Below are 18,695 nucleotides of genomic sequence, written 5' to 3' on the forward strand. Positions count from 1 at the left end.
GCGCACCCAGCGATTACAAGTCCAGGACACCTTTCAGGGAATCCCACGATTATTTGGCCTCTCTGAAGTGCTCAAGCGTCCTACAAAGAAACACAGCATGCATACGAGAACATGACCCTTCTGTCATCCCTCCGCGACCTGTACTCCCTTGATACCCTCGACACGCGATTTACGAATTCCTCCTCAACGCCATTAAAGTCTGTCAATGAGGCGGCTTCCAAGCAGGCAGTAAGAGATGGAAAGACACAACCTACAGAAGCATCACAGCCACGATGGAGGACTACCGAGTTCTATGTGTATCTGGCCGTCTTCTTGTTTTGCGTCCCACAGATGTATTGGGCTGTAGTCAGTGTATCGCAGCGTAAGAAACTCAATCTCCATACCGCAGAGCAAGACAAGAAATTTGACAGGCTTGAACAATAGCTGATTCCCCAAACTACTCCAAATATGAGCATCTTCTTTCTCCGGGTTGGCTATTCGGTCGGAAAGTGGTATGTCTAGGAATACACAGACCAGTCAGTGTATGTGAACTACGAGGCTTATATAGATCACAGGACAACTCCGATGGCCAGTATGCTGGGTTTCGAGACAACCTCCCATACTTGGCAGCTCTAGTTATTTTGCACCCTCTTCTTCGCCGGGCCTATGAATGTCTCGTTCTTCCCAATCCACCGTCTATCAACGGCAGTACGAATGCGCAGTCTCCTGTTGCCCAGTCCACAGCCGAATCCCGGCTTCGACACCGACTTGCGTTCGACTTTGGTTCTGCGTTGATCTACATTCTTGCATTGAACGGCTCCTCCATCTTCAAAATCCTGCTCATCCTGTTCATCAACTTCAAAATTGCCACTGCCCTTCCCCGAGACACGATTCCGGTAGCAACGTGGGTTTTCAACATTGCCATTCTCTTCGCCAATGAACTTGCTCAAGGCTACCGATACTCGGTCATGGCCGAGGCCCTGGTGCCTTTCTTTCCCGTTGCGGCCGATTGGAGCAAATTCTTGGATTCTTACGGAGGTTTAAATCCGCGCTGGGAGGTTCTTTTCAACATTACTGTGCTACGCATGATCTCTTTCAACTTTGACTATTACTGGTCGTTAGATCGCTCGAGAGCAGGGAGCCCTATTGAGGTATGTTGTGAATGACTGATCGATGCTCTTATTCTTGACGATACGCTGACAATGTCAAGAAGAAGCAACTCGATGCGTCTACACTCTCCGAAAGAGATCGAGTCAAGATGCCAGCTCCAGCATCAGCTTATACCTCCTTTCGTTCATACCTCGCCTATGTATTATATCCGCCTCTGTATCTGGCTGGTCCGATCTTGACTTTCAATGATTATATTTCCCAATCCACCTATCGGCCACCATCCGTGACGACCAAACGGAACGCGCTCTACGGGATTAGACTTCTGATCACAATGTTTTGCATGGAGTTTCTCATACACACTGCCTACATGGTTGCCATCTCCAAGGCCTCGCCGGACTGGTCTGTATATACGCCGTTTCAACTCAGCATGCTCGCCTACTTTAATCTGCACCACATCTGGCTAAAGTTAATGATCCCCTGGCGGTTTTTCAGATTTTGGGCTTTAATGGATGGTATTGACCCACCAGAAAACATGGTTCGATGCATGAGCGACAATTATTCGGCTTTTGGCTTTTGGCGCTCGTGGCACCGAAGCTTCAACAGATGGACAGTCCGCTACGTCTACGTACCCCTTGGAGGAGGTCCTGGTGGCGGCTCAGGCACCGTGCGCGGCATCCTCAACATGCTAGCAGTCTTCACCTTCGTGGCCTTGTGGCACGATATCCAACTCCGCCTCCTATTGTGGGGCTGGTTGGTTGTGCTTTTCGTGTTACCGGAAGTTCTCGCGACTATGGCGTTCCCAGCATCAAAATGGAAGAATCGTCCTAATACATACCGCGTCATTTGTGGGATTGGAGCAGTCCTCAACATTTTGATGATGATGGCAGCCAACCTAGTCGGTTTCGCTGTAGGATTAGATGGATTGATGGGGCTTGTGAATGGGATTGCTGGCTCCTGGCAAGGTGCCGTCTTCATGCTCGGCGCCTGCTCTGCCTTGTTCGTCGGAGTTCAAGTCATGTTCGAACATCGTGAAGAGGAAAAGCGAAAAGGAATCAAGCTGAAATGTTGAGGCTGGTGGGCTAGAAGCATCTTCGAAGTGCTTGCGGTGACTCTGTGTTGAATGGCCAGCCTCCCATCTCTCATGCTAGAAGTCATAGAGTGAGTTGGAGAGCCAACGCGATACACGTGAAGGATTCCCAAAACAATTTCATGACATTGCTAAGCTACCGTAGTGCTTCCAACTGCTCAACAAGGTCCTCACGTGACCATGTACATCTCTCGTCCGAGCTTATCGGGCGAGAAGCATTTGTGGGGGACACCACCAATGCCATCAAGGCTTGACAATGGCTGAGCAAAGCGGAAATGATGCCTTTTGTTGCTTGGCCTTATCCCAGCAAGACCGCCATAGACTTTCACTGGATGGAACTGACGTTGGATTCTCGCCCATCTCTCATCACTGCGGAAGTGCGGGCGATATTGCCGCTTTATTGCTCGACCCAGACAAGGCCACACGATGGAGTCTCTGATTATATATCCTGGATCTTTGACACGAGTAGGTATAAGTGAGAAGACAAGCCGCATTGTTTTCCTTTGAACGAATGCATTCTTGGTGGGTAGTTCTCAATACATACTTTCATGACCTCGGGTCGAGATTCGCAATAGCAGTATAACAAGTTGCCAACTCTTCCGAGCAGAGTGGAATCCCAAACCATGTCTATCCAGGTACGTCTGAGCTTGATATGCGAGATGCCGAAAAGGGGTTCTGCCACATAGATGGTGCTGACAGTGATCCACCCACTCAACAACAGAGTACAGATGAGAAAGCCCTGCCGGCCACGCTGTTCAACAGCAAGGGCGAATTGCAAAGACCGGCTGCTCAGTTCCGCAACTGGATTTCAAGTGAACCGGGCGCGAGGTTCCCTCCTGAAAAGGACAGATACCATCTCTACGTCTCATATGCTTGTCCATGGGCTCACAGGACCCTGATCGTTCGACGACTCAAGGGCCTGGAGTCGATTATTTCCGTCACATCGGTACACTACCACATGTCTTCTGTTAATAGCTGGCGCTTCGTTGAGCCCGACGAGTCGCTGCCGATGGAGGACGTGACTCCAGACCCTTTGCACCCGGAATTCAAGCGCGTGAAGGAGCTCTATTACAAGGCTGAACCAAACTACGGAGGCCGGTTCACGGTTCCTGTGCTGTGGGACAAGAAGACGGAGACGATCGTGAGCAATGAAAGCAGCGAGATCATCCGCATGTTGTACACCGAGTTCGACCAACTTTTGCCCGAGGAGAGGAGAAAGGTCGACCTCTATCCGCGAGAGTTGAGGGCGAAGATCGACGAAGTCAATGGATGGACTTATGACAATATCAACAACGGTGTCTAGTGAGTGCAGCTCCTTTTGTTCCCCCAGTCCAAGTGCCTCTTCCTCTTTTTCTTGAACGCAAGGCCCAAGACCAAAAGCTGATGCAACCCCTCCAGCAAATGCGGCCTCACACAGACCCAAACCGCATATCACGACGCCGTGACCGCTCTCTTCGCCGCACTGGACCGAGCTGAGCAGGACCTCTCCTTCGCCTCCCGCGACGGACCCTACTACTTCGGCGCGTCCCTCACAGAAGCCGATATCCGCCTCTACGTGACCATCATCCGCTTTGACCCTGTCTACGTGTCCCTGTTCAAGACGAACCGCGCCATGATCCGCACACACTACCCGCACCTCCACCGCTGGGTGAGGCACCTGTACTGGAAAGTCGAGGCCTTTAAAAGCACCACCAGCTTCGAGCATATCAAGGGCCACTACTTTATGAGTCTCGTCATGTTGAACCCGAGCGGCGTTGTCCCTGAGGGGCCGGTACCCGATATCTTGGGGCTGGATGAGGAGGAAGGGAAGAAATGAGACGCGGGATGCTTGGAGTACCTATTCGCTTGTGCCAGAATATAAAATGCGAAAAGGGTGCGGAGGTACGAGGCACAGCAATGAATTCCGAGCCTTCTCCGTGCTTCTGTTTTAGGAAAGTGAATTAAATGTAAATCGTTTTAGTGAATACTACGTCTGACTGGCCCAGATCACCTTTTTCTGTGCATAAAATGAGCTAATGGCGGAATTGAAGCCCGCAAGAACGAGTGGGACCATCTCACGCGATCCGATCTACACGTTTGGCTAGGTTAGGTTGAGACTCAATACAACAAAGAGTCTCGAGGTTGAGCGCATTCTCTCCCACACGCAGAAAGCACATCTCAGGGCACGGAGTGCTCCAGCAGTTTTCCTTATATGTACTCGGCCAGGCTTCCTCGATACTCTCCGTCCACACGCCGGATCAAAGCAGCCTCATCGCTCTCCCTTTTTGAACGTAGATGGTAATGGGCACGAGTAATATATAAAAGAGACACACACGTGTTGAAACCTGACACTCCGCCACGCGGATACATATATCCGTAGCTAGTACTTTCAAGGACCCATCACACCACGACTTCAGCTCCCAATCTCTTTTTTATTGTCAGACCGGGACCAACCGCCTCCCCTCTAAACCATGCAACCTGCGACCTGCAACCGTGTGACATGGACTGGGAGTTACTCGATACACAGCCATGGAACCTCGGATTTATGTCTCCTCGTGACCGGAGCTAAATCTGGCTGCTAAACTCCGGCTGGAATGACGAGTTGGCGATTGGACGGAAGGGACGAAACGTGAGGTCGTCCCAGCCTTATGCTCATACCCTTGTGCACATCATATGTAAATAGGAGGACATACATGTAAGTGAATAAGTAGAGACCTGGTATATAAAAGGGCGCGGGATCTCTGGACTTTTGGGGGGTGGGAGGACGAATTGAAATGTTTATGCGCCAGTTTCATATACTCTCACGTCAACTTGAGATCAGATCCTGGGATTTTGCTTGCAGCATCTACGCAAAACCAATCAGACTTAGCTGTATTTTCCAAGGTATCCAAACAAGACGATTCAGTTCCAGCAAGATCAACGGCAAAATGGCACACTCGTTTGACTTTTCGACCACCGGGACTTCGGTGGCGGAGATTTTCGCCCCGGCCATCAAGGGCAAGACGATCCTGATCACGGGCGTCAACAAGGGCGGGCTCGGGGGCAAGATGGTCGACATCCTCAGCGCACACACGCCCAAGACGCTCATCCTGGCCAGCCGCACGCCGTCCAAGATCCAGGAGATCATCGACGAGGCACGCTCCAAGTCGCCGGGCACGACGTACATTGCGGTCCCGCTGGACCTCTCGTCGCAGGAGTCGTGCCGCCGTGCCGCCTCTTCCATCCTCTCCAACGCACAGGTCGACAAGATCGACATCGTCTTCAACAATGCCGCCATCATGAGCATCCCGGAGCGGCAGCTCAGCCCCGAGGGGATCGAGTTGCAATTCGCGACCAACCACATCGGCCACTTTCTCTTCACAAACCTGCTCATGCCCAAGATCCTGGCTGCCGCAAAGTCCAACCCCAAAGGGAGCACGCGCATTGTCAACGTCTCTTCCCGGGGTATCGCCTACAGCCCGGTGCGGTTCTCCGACATCAACTTCGACCAGAAGATGAGCAGCCTGCCCGAGGCCGAGCAGCCCGACAACGCGGCGTTGACCGCGACCGGCCGACCCGTCGATCCCAGCGAGACCTACAACTTCACCGTGGCGTACGGCCAGTCCAAGTCGGCCAACGTGCTGTTCGCCCTCGGCCTCACCGCGCGACTGTACGAGAAATACGGCATTCTGAGCTTCGCCCTGCACCCGGGCGCCATCATGACCGAACTCAGCCGCCACTACGATCCCGAGACGCTGGCGGCCATCGTCGAGAAATTCAAGTCCGAGTTCAAGAGCGTCGACCAGGGCTGCGCCACGTCCCTGGTCGCGGGGCTGGACGACAGCCTCGGCCCGGCCAACCTCAAGGACGGGTCAGGCATCTTCTTGAGCGATGGGCACATTGCAGAGTCTCCTGCCTGGACACACGATCCGAAACTGGCGGACCGACTGTGGGAATTGAGCGAGAAGTTGGTCGGTCAGAAGTTTGAGTACTAAGAGAGTACTTTTGTCAGTCGTGCGACAGTGCAGCATGAGGATAGGAAAACCTAGCCTCAAAGTGGAGGGAGAAAGGGGGAGAAACTTTTGCTTCAAGTCGCACCGAGGCACCACGGCGTCTACTCATATGTGCCAAGCTGATTGCCAAGGCGCTAGCTTACTATGAATATAACCTTATTCAAGAAGCCGATTGGCTGTCACGCTGTTCAGCACTCGTTTTATGCACATATATACACCTACGGTTACTTAGTCGTCGAGTCGTATGTCAAAGGGCGCGCATACTTTTGCTCCGGCTGCTATTCCACCATATGGCTTCCTTACCATTTACCTTTCTCGTGTGCGAAAATATAAACCCGGGGAGCAGGTGGAAGACTACCGTGTGACTTGAAAGTCCCGCTTCACGCCCCGTACAACTCCTTGACCACCCTCCATCTAGGCACCTCTCCGAACCCGCTCGGCTGGTTGATGACCTTGGCGCGACACCACTCCCTGAGCGTGCCGATGCTGTGTTCGCGCCCGTAGCCCGTCTCCTTGGCGCCCCCGAACGGCACCCCGAGGATGTTGCGGAAGTAGTTGTTGACGTAGACTAGGCCGACATCGACCTTTTTGGAGAAGCGCCAGCACCTCTCGCTGTTGCAGCTGAAAATGATGCTCGTCAGGCCGTACCTGGACTCGTTGACAATGTCGACGGCTTCGTCTTCGGTCTCGAACGGCGTGACCGTCACGAGCACGCCAAACATCTCCTCCTGTGCAATCACCATGTCTCGCGTCACGTCGGTGATGAGGGTGGGCGGTACGAAGAAGCCATTCTTGCAGGCTGGATCCTCTGGTAGCTGACCCTGGGCCGCGATCTTGACTTTTCCCTCTTTCTCGAGATCTTTGGCCTTGTGCAGGTATCCAAGCACCCTCTGTTGTTGAGCCTTGCTGACCTGCGGCCCCAAGTGGGTGGTCGGGTTTAGACCGTTTCCAGACCTCAGCTTCTTCACCCCGGCAGCCAACTTGTCGCAGAATTGGTTGTAGACCCCTTTCTGGACGAGGATCCTCGACGATGCGGTGCAGGCCTCGCCTTTATTGAAGAATGCCCCTTCGAGCGCGTCTCCAACCGCGCGATCGAGGCCCTCGACGTCGTCAAAGACGACGAATGCGTTCTTACCTCCCAGCTCGAGGACCACGGGGGTCACGGTTCTGGCGGCTGTCTCGGCCACCTTTGCGCCAGCCACGGTGGAGCCGGTGAAAGACACCATCTTGACAAGATCGTGCTTGATCAGCGCCGCAGGTACCTCTGGCCCCAGGCCAGGCACAACCTGGACCACGTCAGGCGGTAGGACTTGGGAAATGATCTCACACATCCTGAGCACCGTCAAGGGGGCCTGCTCTCCGGGCTTGATGATCATGACGTTACCCGCAGCGAGGGCCGGGGCCGTCTTACCGCCAAAATGGATTGGTGGCCAGTTGAACGGCAGGATGCCCGCGCACACTCCGAACGGCTCGTAAATGACGGTCGCATTGACACTGCCTCTCTGGTAGAATTCGCCTGGTAACTTGTCACAAATACCGGCAAAAAAGCGAAAGATGTTGACGAGAAAGTTAATGTCAAAGGACAGAGCATCCTGCTTGGGTTTTCCGTTCTCCAGGCACAACAACTCGGCTAGCTCGTCCTTGTGAGGCTCTAAAGCATCGGCGCACCTGAAGAGCAAGGCGCTGCGTTCTGCGGGAGATCGCCAGCGCCAATCGTTGTCATACGCTTTCTGAGCAGCCTGAACTGCGGCGTCGACCTCAACGGGTGTCCCCGCTTGGAGATTGGTGATCACCTCGCCCGTCGCCGGGTTGTGGACCGGGAACTGGAGGGAAGCGTCGTCAGAGGAGTACCGCACTTTCAAGATCTCGGGATAGGTTGGAGGCATGGCTTGTTCCGGCAACTGAATGAAGCTGTGAGATCACCTTGGTGTTGTATATTAGGAGTGGTCAACCCCGGGCAATCTTCAGGCTCGAACAACCTCTGTCGGTACTTGCAGAAAGGTTTTCAACAAGTCTCTATCTCGTATGCATTAGAACGAGCTTTTGTCATGACGTTTCCAAGATCATGAGACGGCTCTGACCAACATACTGCGGAGACCACTGAAAGTTTCCTGATTCTATATTCGGAGTAACAGTCGACCCCCTTGCCCTTCCTTGATTCGGTCTGCGTTGGGTCTTGCCCAAAAAGAGAGGCCGTTTCTCCAAAGAGACATGGTTGTGCTCCGCACCATTTCGTTACTCTGCATGACGCGTGCATCGCGGCATATGCCCGAAGATCCTGGTCTTATTTGCCTGTCTAGCTCTGTAAGTTGGACGATCAAGGGTAGATGTTGTGACACGTAAGTGCCGCGGGAATTGTATGCATTCTCATGCTTGTGTTGGTCTGTGATGATGTGGATGGGAGAGTGTCGTGTACTAGGTCCATTCCCTCATTGCCGAAGCCTCGCAATTGAGCCGTGACACTTTGCCCAAACCAATCAAACAGGTGAGTACTTTGGTACTCACCAGCTGTTCTGCTAAATATGCATAGAGCAGTGAGTACCTCGTAATGGGTAGCGGAGGAGATGAAGAAAGCAGAGTAATTACCAGATCCAGTTTAGGTGATTCATCCTCTTTGGGAATAGGCAAAAGCTTGGCAAACAGACACTCTTGACATCGCTACAGCATCCACTGTCTTTTATTCTCTTATCTTTGCATGAGAGACGAGAAGCTTTATCTTTTTGCGTTGGATCCTACGCTTATCTCATTGATATATGCGACTGCCATAAATACCCAACTGCATTGCACCTGCGTCTGAATAAAATGTGCTGACTATCTTCTTCTCATCTGAAAATTCCGCAGAGCCCAGACACCCATTGCAGGTGATTTTAGATCGATTGGTCGATCACAGCTTCACTCCCGGCTTCATTTGTTCCCTAAAGTCCTTCTTCACCTCCTCCATTAGTTCCGACCGAGTAAGCAAACCATAGGCTGTCGCTGCCATGCCCTTGCCACAATCAAGAGCGCGTTCAAAGGCCACTCTGGTCCCTGCTGCAGCTGCAAATGCCGGGGTATGCGGTTGAACCTCTGGGTCGTCGATACCAATGGTAAAGACACCGTGGAAACCAGGCACCTCGTATGTGACGTTGCCCATATCCGTCGAGCCACCCATGATCTGGTCGCCCGCATTCTCCAGGTACTCACGACCAAAGCCACCCATGTGCTTCGTGAATTCTCGTGCGATGCCGAGGCTTGTGATCAGATCTTTGTAGTCATTGTCCCTACCCACTCGAGTCAATATCATGTCATGCTTGTCAAGAAGAAGACACTTACAGTTGCCAGGCACAATCGACATGACATCCAGTTGCCAGGGCCCCGGCCTCGAAGCAGGCCTTTGCTTTGTCCGAAAGCTCCAAAAGCTCGGCGAAACTTGAGCCGCGCAGGAAATACTCGAGGCTGGCCGAGTCGGGAATGATGTTGGGTTCCGCTCCTCCGTCGCGAATGACTCCATGCACCCGAATTGTGGGAGCAAGTTGCTGCCGCAGCAACGAGATGTTGACGTACGACGCAACAACCGCATCGAGCGCATTCTTCCCATTCCAAGGAATGACTCCGGCGTGGGCATTCTGGCCTTTAAACGTGACCTTGACTTGTCGACGTGCAAGACACTTGCCTGCAGCCACCCCGTCCATTTTCACAGGCAGACGGCCCGAAGGGTGGACCATCAAGCAAGCATCAACCCCCTCATATGCACCTGCACGGATGAGGCGCACTTTCCCACCACCGCCCTCTTCAGCTGGTGTCCCTAGCAGGCGAACTCGTCCTTCTCGCCCACTATCCCGGAGTGCCTCGGCCGTTGCAATGAACGCCGCGATGGAGCTGGTGGCGATCAGGTTGTGTCCACAGGCATGTCCAATGCCCGGGAGAGCGTCGTACTCGGCATTGAAGACGACCAGCTGTCCTCCATGCCCAGCTTCGACCTCGAAAGACGTTTCGAGCCCGTAAGTGCGTCTCTTGACGTGGTACCCGAGCTTTTCCATCAGGTCGCAGATGTTGTCATGGGCGTGGAACTCGCGATAGTTCAACTCAGGATCATCATGAATCTGGACATGAGATCGTCAGTAGCCAGGCTTCTTTGGTAGATGGGCAAGGGGAGGAGACAGACCTTCTTGCAGATGTCAGCCAGGTGCTCTTCGTTTTTGCTGATATATGCCGAGATGTTCTTGTACAGGTCCTCTGTCGACCAGAGCTCTGCGCTCCGCGGACTCGTCATGTCTGGAAATTCTACTCCTTACAGATGTTGGTCCGCTCTTCGACTTGGATGCTGGTCGCTTTCGTGATAGAATAGACAGTTGTGCCTTCATCTCTCAGTGGCATCAGTGCCTTGATTTATATAAATACAAGCTCAGCCTTACGGCTGGAAAGCAATGGAGAGCCCCGGCTTGTGGTCCATGAAGCATTCGGCCGGACAACGTCGTGGATTCTCGCCACCAGCGATAAGCTAGTACCACACCGACCCGGAAGTCGGCAAATTCAGCCATTCATCAAGGAGAATGGCCTTTCTCCGTCTAAGCGAGAGCCGAGTCAGCCACTCAGCTTGCCTCCTTCGACCGGCTCTTTCGTTTCTCAGATTTATCACTCTCACGACCAAACGACCATGGACAGCACTGCATCGGCCAAACGCGGTACTCGCTCGAAAACCGGTACGTTAATACCTCGGCGTGGTGCAAGCATCTTGACGCTGAGACACGATCCCGCGTTCCAGGCTGCGCGACTTGCCGGACTCGAAAACTAAAATGCGACGAGTTAAGGCCCGTCTGTGCAAGATGCTCCAAGTCTCGTCTGAAGTGCGACTGGGACCAACCCGTGAGACGAGCCCGCACGAGAGTCCTGACGGTCAATGTTCCATCCAACAGGCTCCTCGCGCCCGCCGACGCATCTCACGCGAGTCCACATTCGACAGAGAGCGTGATTCGCAATGAGACCCGGTCGAGTATCACCTCATCATCATTATCATCGCCTAGAAAAGCCTTGGATGTACAGTCACCCCTGAGCCTGGTCCCTTCGGCCCTGTCGACGGCGCACATTCCCCTTTCAAACGCCTTGCAGCTCACTCCGCAGGATCAACAGTCGTTCGTGTACGTCCAGAACTCTGTCATGGTCCTCCGGATCGGCAAGCCTTTTCAATGGAGCAACCTGTCTTACGTCTACTTGAACATTGCGAGCAAGTACGCAGGTGTGATGAGGATCTTTATTGCCGGCGCGTCCATGGAACTCCGCTCGAGGGCGCTCCTCGACCAGTTCGATGGGACATTGTCCTCGGACCAGTATGAGCGAGCCCGCCGGCTGGAGCACTCGGCGACCAGCCACTATCACCTCGCCCTGAAGGACCTGTCCGCGCTGGTAGACCACGTATCCTCCTCCCGAGGCAGCGACGACGACGTCGACGCCCTGTTTGCCATGTGGTTCCTCATCCTCCATTTTGGACTCTACGACTCGCAGAGCATCGGAGCGTCTCACGTACACCTGGAAGGGATTCGATCCTTTCTCAAACCATATCTGAAGTCGCGTGGGGAGCATGGCACGGCGACACTGCCCCTCGCATCTCAGCAGTTGTTGTACTTTATCTCGTGAGTCTGGTAGCTCTTGTCTCTCTTGAGAAGTTTCCACCGCCCCCCCTCCCCTCACTCCTGACTCTGACTAACCCACCCCAAAGGTACATGGACGTTTATCTCGCATTTAGCAGCATGGCTTCTGGGAAGCTGTGGATGGATCTGCTGTCGGAAGATGCGGACTCGCCGGTTTCGTACGACGGCCTGTTCTACAGTGCCAGATCATGTCTCCCCAAGCTCTGGGGAGCCCAGTATCCGGTCTCCGAGCTGCTCGACGACCTGGAGAACTACCGACCTCTCCACCTTCTGCACTTGTGCCAGAAGCCGAAGCTGAGCATCCTCAACCTGGCCGCTTCTCCGGACATGGGCCGCGGCGACAAGGCCGGCAGGCAACAGCTGTGGAAGGAGCTGACCAAGCTGGGAGATGTACGTCCCTCTCTCGCGGCTGATTTCGGGGCGGTATTTGTCCTTCTCAAAATCTGAGCTGACGGTCTGGGCAAATAGGAGTTCGCTGATGTCCTCGCCCTGGCCGACAGGGTCGTCGACACGGGCACCAAGAGACTCATATGGACCGTCTACCACGCCAGTCTCGAGTTCTACGCCCTGCAAGTCTTGTACTCCTGCCTCGATCCTGACGACGAGTATCCGCCGTGGCTGCAGCGCGTGGTCGCCACCGTCACCAGTATTGGATACAAGGCCGTAAAAGAAGACCCTCGGCAGTTGTACCGCCTGGTCTGGCCGCTCGCGATCGCCATGATACGGACCAGAGACTTGGTGCATCGCGACTGGCTCAAGGACCAACTCTTGAAGGCGCAGATCCTGCTCCCCAGCTTTGGACTCCCCGGGTCCGTCTGGGACGGGAAAGGCTTGCTCGGCCAGCTTCTCCTGGAAGCGAATCGCACATGCCACTCAGTGGCTACGACAGCCGATCAGCGGTTATTGCAACATTAGATACCCATGTGGGCTGTTGTCCGTGATCGCCATTACTGCAGGGGGACGGGAGACCCTCTCTGCACCGCTGTTTTCCGGAACCGTGTATGTATGGCTTAGACCTGTTTGACTTGTCTCTTGAAAACCAGGTCGTCTTTCTGATCCCTGCGCGCTGTGTGACATGCCTGCATCTTCCCTATCTGTCTATGTAAGTGTGACGGTGATGGTCGCCGTAAGCGAATCGGATCCTTCTGAGCCAATCCTCGGCTGGACGGGATGATCAAAGGCTCCCTGCCCAGGGACGCGTATCGATTCCGGCGACGCCGGGCTGGCTGGCTGGCTGGCTCACACACTTGGCCTCGCGTGGCCGATAAGAGGCTTGACTGATTCCATGAGGAAATGATAAGAGGCTGTGGAGTATGGAAGGGCTCCCATTGTTTGCCGACGCGGCCAATCAACGTGCGGCTGCTTCTGCCGACTTGCAGAGCTTTTGCCGACATATATATCTAAGAGGATTTCGATTCGAGGTCCCTTTCAAAAGGGTGCTATGCCGCCCAATCGAGCGATATAGACATATCGCGATCTCGAGTCGAGTCGATTCGAGTCAAATCGCCAAAATATGCACCTCAATTTGTCCGACTCTAGACTGGAGAAGAAGATAAGGAACAACAACAAAGATGGCTCAAAATTCCTTGGGGGGAAATCATATCCAGCGTGTCGGTAATGGGAGCTGACAAAGTATAAGTAAAGAACGTATACAACTGCACGGATATCACTGGGATGGGTTTTTGTGGTCTCTGACAGCTCGGAACCCACGCTCACCAAAGAATTAGCAAAAAAAAAAAAAAGCATTCATCATCTGTACCCGCAAGTTTTTTTTCTTCAAGCAATCATTATTTCCTCTGAGACGAAAACGCCCACAGATCCTCTCTGTCTGTTCTCCACGAGCAAAGGAAGGACACTGGACACTTCCCGACACGATCATGAAAGAGGACCACAAGACCACCTCTGCAGACGTCAAGCTAGACTGCGTCATAATGCAGCCCAAAGACGTCCTGGAGTTGCAAGAGGGAGACAGCTTGGCCGTGCCGTCGCCGGCAGAGTCGAGGGAGGTCTTGAGAAAGATTGATTTCTGGTCAGTGGGAGTGATCAACTCAAGCAAAGATACCGTGGGAGAGAGCCGATGCCCTCCGTCCGCACGAATGCGACCCCCTGGCTGACCGTATTTGGATATCAGCATGATTCCTCTGATGGGGTTTTGTTACCTCTTGCAGTACATGGACAAATTGGCTCTCAGCTCGGCGACTCTCTTGGGGCTGTTGCAGGACTTGGTAAGACAAGACTCTGGGAGACATGGCAGCGAACTGTGCGCTCTCCACGACAGGGGAAGCCCCATTCACCATATTTCTTCTTCTTACATTCCAGAAGGATCCATGTGCTGATTTTGTTGCTTGTATTGCCAGGATCTCCACGGCTCCCAGTACTCCTGGTGCTCGGCCATTTTCTATTTTGGCTACCTCGCGTGGAGCTGGCCCAGCTCTTACCTCCTTGTCCGGTTTCCGACGGGGAAATACATCGCCGTCACTGTGTATGTGTCCCGAGTTTCCTTGTGTCTCTGAAAAGATCTGCTTTCCCACGTCGCCCTTATATGGCGCATGTATATGGACACCGCTCACGAGTCGACGCGCAGGTTTTTATGGGGCGGCTTTCTCATGTGCCACGGGGCCGTTCACAACTTTGGGGGACTCATGGCGGCACGTTTCTTCCTTGGTGTGGGTGAAGCAGCCGTTGCGCCTGGCTTTGCCTTGATCACAGGCATGTTTTATACACGCAAAGAACAACCTCTGCGGTAGGTACACGTCCCCTCTCCACCCTGGTCCTCCAGATCTGGCTGCGATGACTCCATTCAGGTGCTTGTTGGTCAGAAGACTTCGCCAGACACTGACGAGATTCGGGGACACAGACAAGGCGCTTGGTTTGCTGGAAACTCGTTGGCCAACATCTTTGGTGGCCTGGTCGCGTATGGCATCGGTCAGATTGAGACGTCGTCTCTTGGGAACTGGCGTTTGCTCTTCCTCATCATGGGCAGCATCACCTCGGCCTATGCTTTCCTCCTGTACCTGTTTCTCCCGGACTCGCCAGACAAAGCTAGGTTCCTCGATGAAAAGCAGCGGCGAATTGCCCTGGAGCGCACGGTCGAGAACCAGACGGGGCTCCTGGATAACAATCACTTCGTTCCGAGCCAGGTCGTTGATGCCCTAACCGATCCGCAGTTGTGGTTCTTGGTGCTCTACACTGTCTCGGTCAACCTTGCCAACGGGGGATTAACCAGCGTAAGTCCCATCTCGACTTGTTCTCCCTGCCGTCCTTTGCGATCCTATGATGCACCTTGACGCTTCTGGACTTGTGTGCGGACGCGAATCGGAACCCCCGGGCGAACAATGCTAATTGGTGTCTAGTTTGGGGCACTTGTTGTCAAGGGATTCGGGTTTTCCAATCTCAATGCCCTTCTCATTCAGATGCCCATTGGCGTGGCGCAGCTCGTTTTCCTCCTGTTGACGTCGAGCTTGGCCACAATCCTTCCATCAGCCCGACTGGTCCTCATGATATTCAACACCCTCAGTTCCATGGTAGGCATGATCATGGTCTACGAATGCAAAAGTCGCGCGGCGCGTATGACGGGACTGTGTCTGGGAAGCGTCTTTGCGGCCAATATTCCTCTGTCCTTGAGTTTGATCAGTTCCAATGTCGGCGGGTTCACCAAGAGGTCCGTCACCAGTGCCACCTTGTTTGTCGCCTACTGCGTCGGCAACATCGTGGGCCCGCAGTTCTTCCAGACCAGCCAGGCTCCGAGATATGCAGTAAGTCCCACCCCTTTTTCTCACAGATGTATTTTTCCGTTTTCTGCGGTGGCTCTGGTCATTGACATGACTTTTCCGGCGGACATGTAGACCGGACTCAGGGCATCGCTCTCGGGATTGGCATTCGGCGCCTTCTTCCTTGCATGTCTGCTGGTGTATTACGTTTGGGAGAACGCGCAGAGGAATAAACGCCACGGACAAAGCCAGAGACGGAGCATGGATGAGGCGCTGCGAGAAGATCTGGCGGGCAAGACAGACCGACAACAGCCTGATTTCCGATATGTGATATGATGGGCGGTGGGAAGGGCAGTGGTGTCGAGGGTCTTGAATATGATGGTTCCATTTCGAAGATGATGAGGGGTCCGCTTACTACGAGTAGGTAGTAGCTATCACTGGGCTCTAGGCACTTCGCTAGGCAGTGTGGAGATTGATAATATGGTTGTTTTTGCGATCAGATATGCCTTTCGGCCATTGTGCAGGTCGTGCCATTGTTTGCTCCTTGCCCAGGGACTCTCATCGCATCCAAAGGACGAGAGATAAGACACAACAGATCATGGTTTGGATGCCGTCGTATGGGGTGAATGCTCATTTCTTCTTGGCTAAACTCGCCACGCGAGCCGCCGCCCTCAAAAGAGCCACTGTGCCCTCTCGTTCTTTGTCCATGGCCTTGAGCCTCAGCATCTCCACAAGTTCAGTCTGGTCTTCTTCAGCCGACTGTGTCTTCCTCTGTCGCTTTATGTTGCCGTTTCCGTACACAACCGTCCAGTCGGCCACGTCTCTGTCCACAGTCACGCCCGCACAGATCTTTGCATGTGCGCCGACTTTCACATTTGCAAGCACTGTCACATGAGACTCAATCAAGACACCTTTGTTGATGGTTGCTCCGGCATGGATCTGCGAGCTCGGATGGATGTATACACTATCGTTGATGACCGTTTTCAAGGGGTCACGCTCCTCATCATCGACATCATCAGTACCGCCCTGATGGATCAAGGGGCTAGGCTGGTTGCTTCCGATTCCGGGAGCACCTGATGCTTTTGAAGCCGGATCAGAGGTCGAACCACTTGTGCTCTGAACGGGGCCACCGATGATACATTTCTCGGAGATGATGCATTTGTCACCGATGAAGAGGGGTCCGTGGACAGCGACCAGTTGAGCTCGGGGATGTACTAGGGTATGTTCACCGGCTGCGATGGCGTGTGTGCCACGGATGTAGGCTCCAGGGTCAAGATGGGTGGTCTGTCCGAGGGTCACAGGTGGGCGTGATGATGATGCGGAGGTCGATTGCGATGGTTGAGAGCTCATCTTACTTGTTCTTGAACTTTAGAAAAAGGGAAAGGTGGAAAATGGGAGACTTTAGTCTTGGGAATTGCGATTCCCTTCCACGACAACACGAAAACGCGTCAAGATCAAAGAGAGGGAGACGTGGTTCATTGGCTTCCACATGTGATCACGTGAGAGGCTGAAAACCTGCCGCTTTTTGCATGGAATTTGTCCAGAGACAGATATTTGATCAATGTTTCAGACTCATCCACCCTTCTTCGTCCCACAAATTCCACAGACACCCACGTCACCGGCATTCACATACCCGCTCAGACTCTTCTTGCATGTCAGGCTCTGACACGACCAGTGTCGGGGATCTTTTCGAGTGTCTAGGATGTGTGAGCACGCCATGCAGGTGGCGTTGAGGCGGGGGTTCTCTAGCGAGCAGATTGGGCAGGACATTGTTGGAGGTCGTGGCGAGGATGTGCCTGAGCCTGAGCCTATGCCCGAGGGCGGGTTGGCCGAGACGACTTTGGCTGAGCTGGAGTCCGGGGTGGCGAGGTCAGATTCCGACTTTCGGACCACGGAGGTGGTATTCGGTCTGAGCATCAAGGTCGGAGATGCATCCTTTGTAGACCGCGTCGAGTCTGACTTGGGCAGATGACACGGAGATTCGGTGCTTATACGAGTAGCAGCGCTTGTCTCTAACTCCTCTTTCCTGCGGCCCCTGTCTCCTGAGACTTGACCGCCTGTGTTCGTGTCAGCTTGTAGCGTTGCTGGGGTCCCAACCGACCCGTGCGTGGTGGATGTGTCTGTGTAGTCCGTTTCGTTTGATGGGATACCGCCGTGATCTTTGTTATTTCGAAACGGCTGCAGGTAACGATCAAGTGTAGTCAGGTCTTGTAATTCTCGTTGGACATTAACGTCTTGTGTATCTTCGTTCTCGCAGACCCGGACCATCGCCCGGCCCTGGCCGTCTAGCAATCTCTGACCGTTGATGTCCTGGGCGTCTTCCTCGCCAGCATCCGCATCTTCGTAGCCGTCTTCGTCCTCGGTGTCCTCCTCGGCAGCAGGTTGAAGATCCTCGACCTCTTTTTTGTTTTTCTCAAACCGAGCCAATGCAGCAGCGGCCCTCAACTCCCGCCCTCGTTTACTCTGGGCCACCCGGGGCTTGCTCCCGATCGGTCCCTTGCGGTTGATCTCGAGGCTCAACCGGGCGTCCTCGTCCTCACCGAGCGCCACACCGTTCTTGCCAAATTTCTTCTCGATCCGCCGATCCCTCTTCTCCTTCCAGGTCAACTCTGGCTTGTCCTTCCGGGTCTTGCGTTTCCTGTTCCGACTTCGATACGTGCCTCCACAAAGCGGCAAACTCTCTAACTCCTCGCTGCGCAGGACGTTGTTGCCCATGACAGTGCCCAAGTCACTCAAGGTCCGCCCGCCGCCCCAGAAGCCTTCGCCCGTGTATCCGCGTTGCCAGAGGGCCTTCATCTCGTCCGCGTAGATGTTTCTTGTCTTCCAAAAGTCCCGCCCGTGGTTCATGTGCGTGTTGTGCGCCAACTCGTGCATCATGACCATCTGCACCATGTTAAAGGGCACCCACCCGCCGCTCTTGCTCTGGAGCACCAGCTGGATGATTTCACCATTGTTGAAGTTCCGACCGATGAATTCTCGGTTGGGCTCGTACTCTTCCAGCGTGGTGACGGAGAGGTGGTGGTTCTTCATCAGTGGAAGGCATTGTGCGGCGATGGCGCGCAGGAATGTGTCGGCGAGGTCGTAGGATGCTTGGTCCGCAGACGGTCGGGGAAGTGGTTTGATGAAGACAATCCGATCATTCGGATGGGATGATTTCTGGTGATTCAGCCGTAGAATGTTGAGGGGCATCGTGGTGAGTTGGTGGCACAAA

At 53.9% G+C, this 18,695-nt stretch overlaps 9 protein-coding genes across 9 annotated transcripts; 5 read left to right on the forward strand and 4 right to left on the reverse strand.

Moving 5' to 3' along the window:
• Positions 1 to 111: 111 nt before the first annotated feature.
• Positions 112 to 2,158, forward strand: Z517_08461 (uncharacterized protein; the record flags this gene model as incomplete). The annotated part of the gene is made up of 4 exons (XM_013426977.1): positions 112 to 361; positions 424 to 491; positions 555 to 1,130; positions 1,190 to 2,158. 4 exons carry the CDS (start codon positions 112 to 114, stop codon positions 2,156 to 2,158), a joined length of 1,863 nt encoding a protein of 620 aa, XP_013282431.1.
• A 670-nt stretch (positions 2,159 to 2,828) lies between these two features.
• On the forward strand, positions 2,829 to 3,992 carry Z517_08462 (uncharacterized protein; the record flags this gene model as incomplete). The annotated part of the gene is made up of 2 exons (XM_013426978.1): positions 2,829 to 3,478; positions 3,575 to 3,992. 2 exons carry the CDS (start codon positions 2,829 to 2,831, stop codon positions 3,990 to 3,992), a joined length of 1,068 nt encoding a protein of 355 aa, XP_013282432.1.
• A 1,090-nt stretch (positions 3,993 to 5,082) lies between these two features.
• Positions 5,083 to 6,129, forward strand: Z517_08463 (uncharacterized protein; the record flags this gene model as incomplete). The annotated part of the gene is made up of 1 exon (XM_013426979.1): positions 5,083 to 6,129. The coding sequence occupies one exon, from the start codon at positions 5,083 to 5,085 to the stop codon at positions 6,127 to 6,129; it is 1,047 nt and encodes a 348-aa protein (XP_013282433.1).
• A 398-nt stretch (positions 6,130 to 6,527) lies between these two features.
• On the reverse strand, positions 6,528 to 8,033 carry Z517_08464 (uncharacterized protein; the record flags this gene model as incomplete). The annotated part of the gene is made up of 1 exon (XM_013426980.1): positions 6,528 to 8,033. One exon carries the CDS (start codon positions 8,031 to 8,033, stop codon positions 6,528 to 6,530), a length of 1,506 nt encoding a protein of 501 aa, XP_013282434.1.
• Positions 8,034 to 9,031: 998 nt separating this feature from the next.
• On the reverse strand, positions 9,032 to 10,399 carry Z517_08465 (uncharacterized protein; the record flags this gene model as incomplete). The annotated part of the gene is made up of 3 exons (XM_013426981.1): positions 9,032 to 9,407; positions 9,460 to 10,229; positions 10,292 to 10,399. The coding sequence occupies 3 exons, from the start codon at positions 10,397 to 10,399 to the stop codon at positions 9,032 to 9,034; spliced, it is 1,254 nt and encodes a 417-aa protein (XP_013282435.1).
• Positions 10,400 to 10,783: 384 nt separating this feature from the next.
• On the forward strand, positions 10,784 to 12,689 carry Z517_08466 (uncharacterized protein; the record flags this gene model as incomplete). Its single annotated transcript, XM_013426982.1, has 4 exons — positions 10,784 to 10,829; positions 10,892 to 11,756; positions 11,843 to 12,164; positions 12,243 to 12,689. The coding sequence occupies 4 exons, from the start codon at positions 10,784 to 10,786 to the stop codon at positions 12,687 to 12,689; spliced, it is 1,680 nt and encodes a 559-aa protein (XP_013282436.1).
• Positions 12,690 to 13,651: 962 nt separating this feature from the next.
• Positions 13,652 to 15,820, forward strand: Z517_08467 (uncharacterized protein; the record flags this gene model as incomplete). The annotated part of the gene is made up of 7 exons (XM_013426983.1): positions 13,652 to 13,803; positions 13,906 to 13,999; positions 14,132 to 14,256; positions 14,359 to 14,517; positions 14,632 to 15,001; positions 15,128 to 15,529; positions 15,620 to 15,820. 7 exons carry the CDS (start codon positions 13,652 to 13,654, stop codon positions 15,818 to 15,820), a joined length of 1,503 nt encoding a protein of 500 aa, XP_013282437.1.
• Positions 15,821 to 16,114: 294 nt separating this feature from the next.
• On the reverse strand, positions 16,115 to 16,834 carry Z517_08468 (uncharacterized protein; the record flags this gene model as incomplete). Its single annotated transcript, XM_013426984.1, has 1 exon — positions 16,115 to 16,834. The coding sequence occupies one exon, from the start codon at positions 16,832 to 16,834 to the stop codon at positions 16,115 to 16,117; it is 720 nt and encodes a 239-aa protein (XP_013282438.1).
• A 222-nt stretch (positions 16,835 to 17,056) lies between these two features.
• Z517_08469 (uncharacterized protein) lies at positions 17,057 to 18,673 on the reverse strand (the record flags this gene model as incomplete). Its single annotated transcript, XM_013426985.1, has 1 exon — positions 17,057 to 18,673. One exon carries the CDS (start codon positions 18,671 to 18,673, stop codon positions 17,057 to 17,059), a length of 1,617 nt encoding a protein of 538 aa, XP_013282439.1.
• Between the last annotated feature and the right edge of the window lie 22 nt (positions 18,674 to 18,695).

Source organism: Fonsecaea pedrosoi (genome assembly GCF_000835455.1).
Source record: "Fonsecaea pedrosoi CBS 271.37 unplaced genomic scaffold supercont1.5, whole genome shotgun sequence".
Taxonomy (NCBI): domain Eukaryota; kingdom Fungi; phylum Ascomycota; class Eurotiomycetes; order Chaetothyriales; family Herpotrichiellaceae; genus Fonsecaea; species Fonsecaea pedrosoi.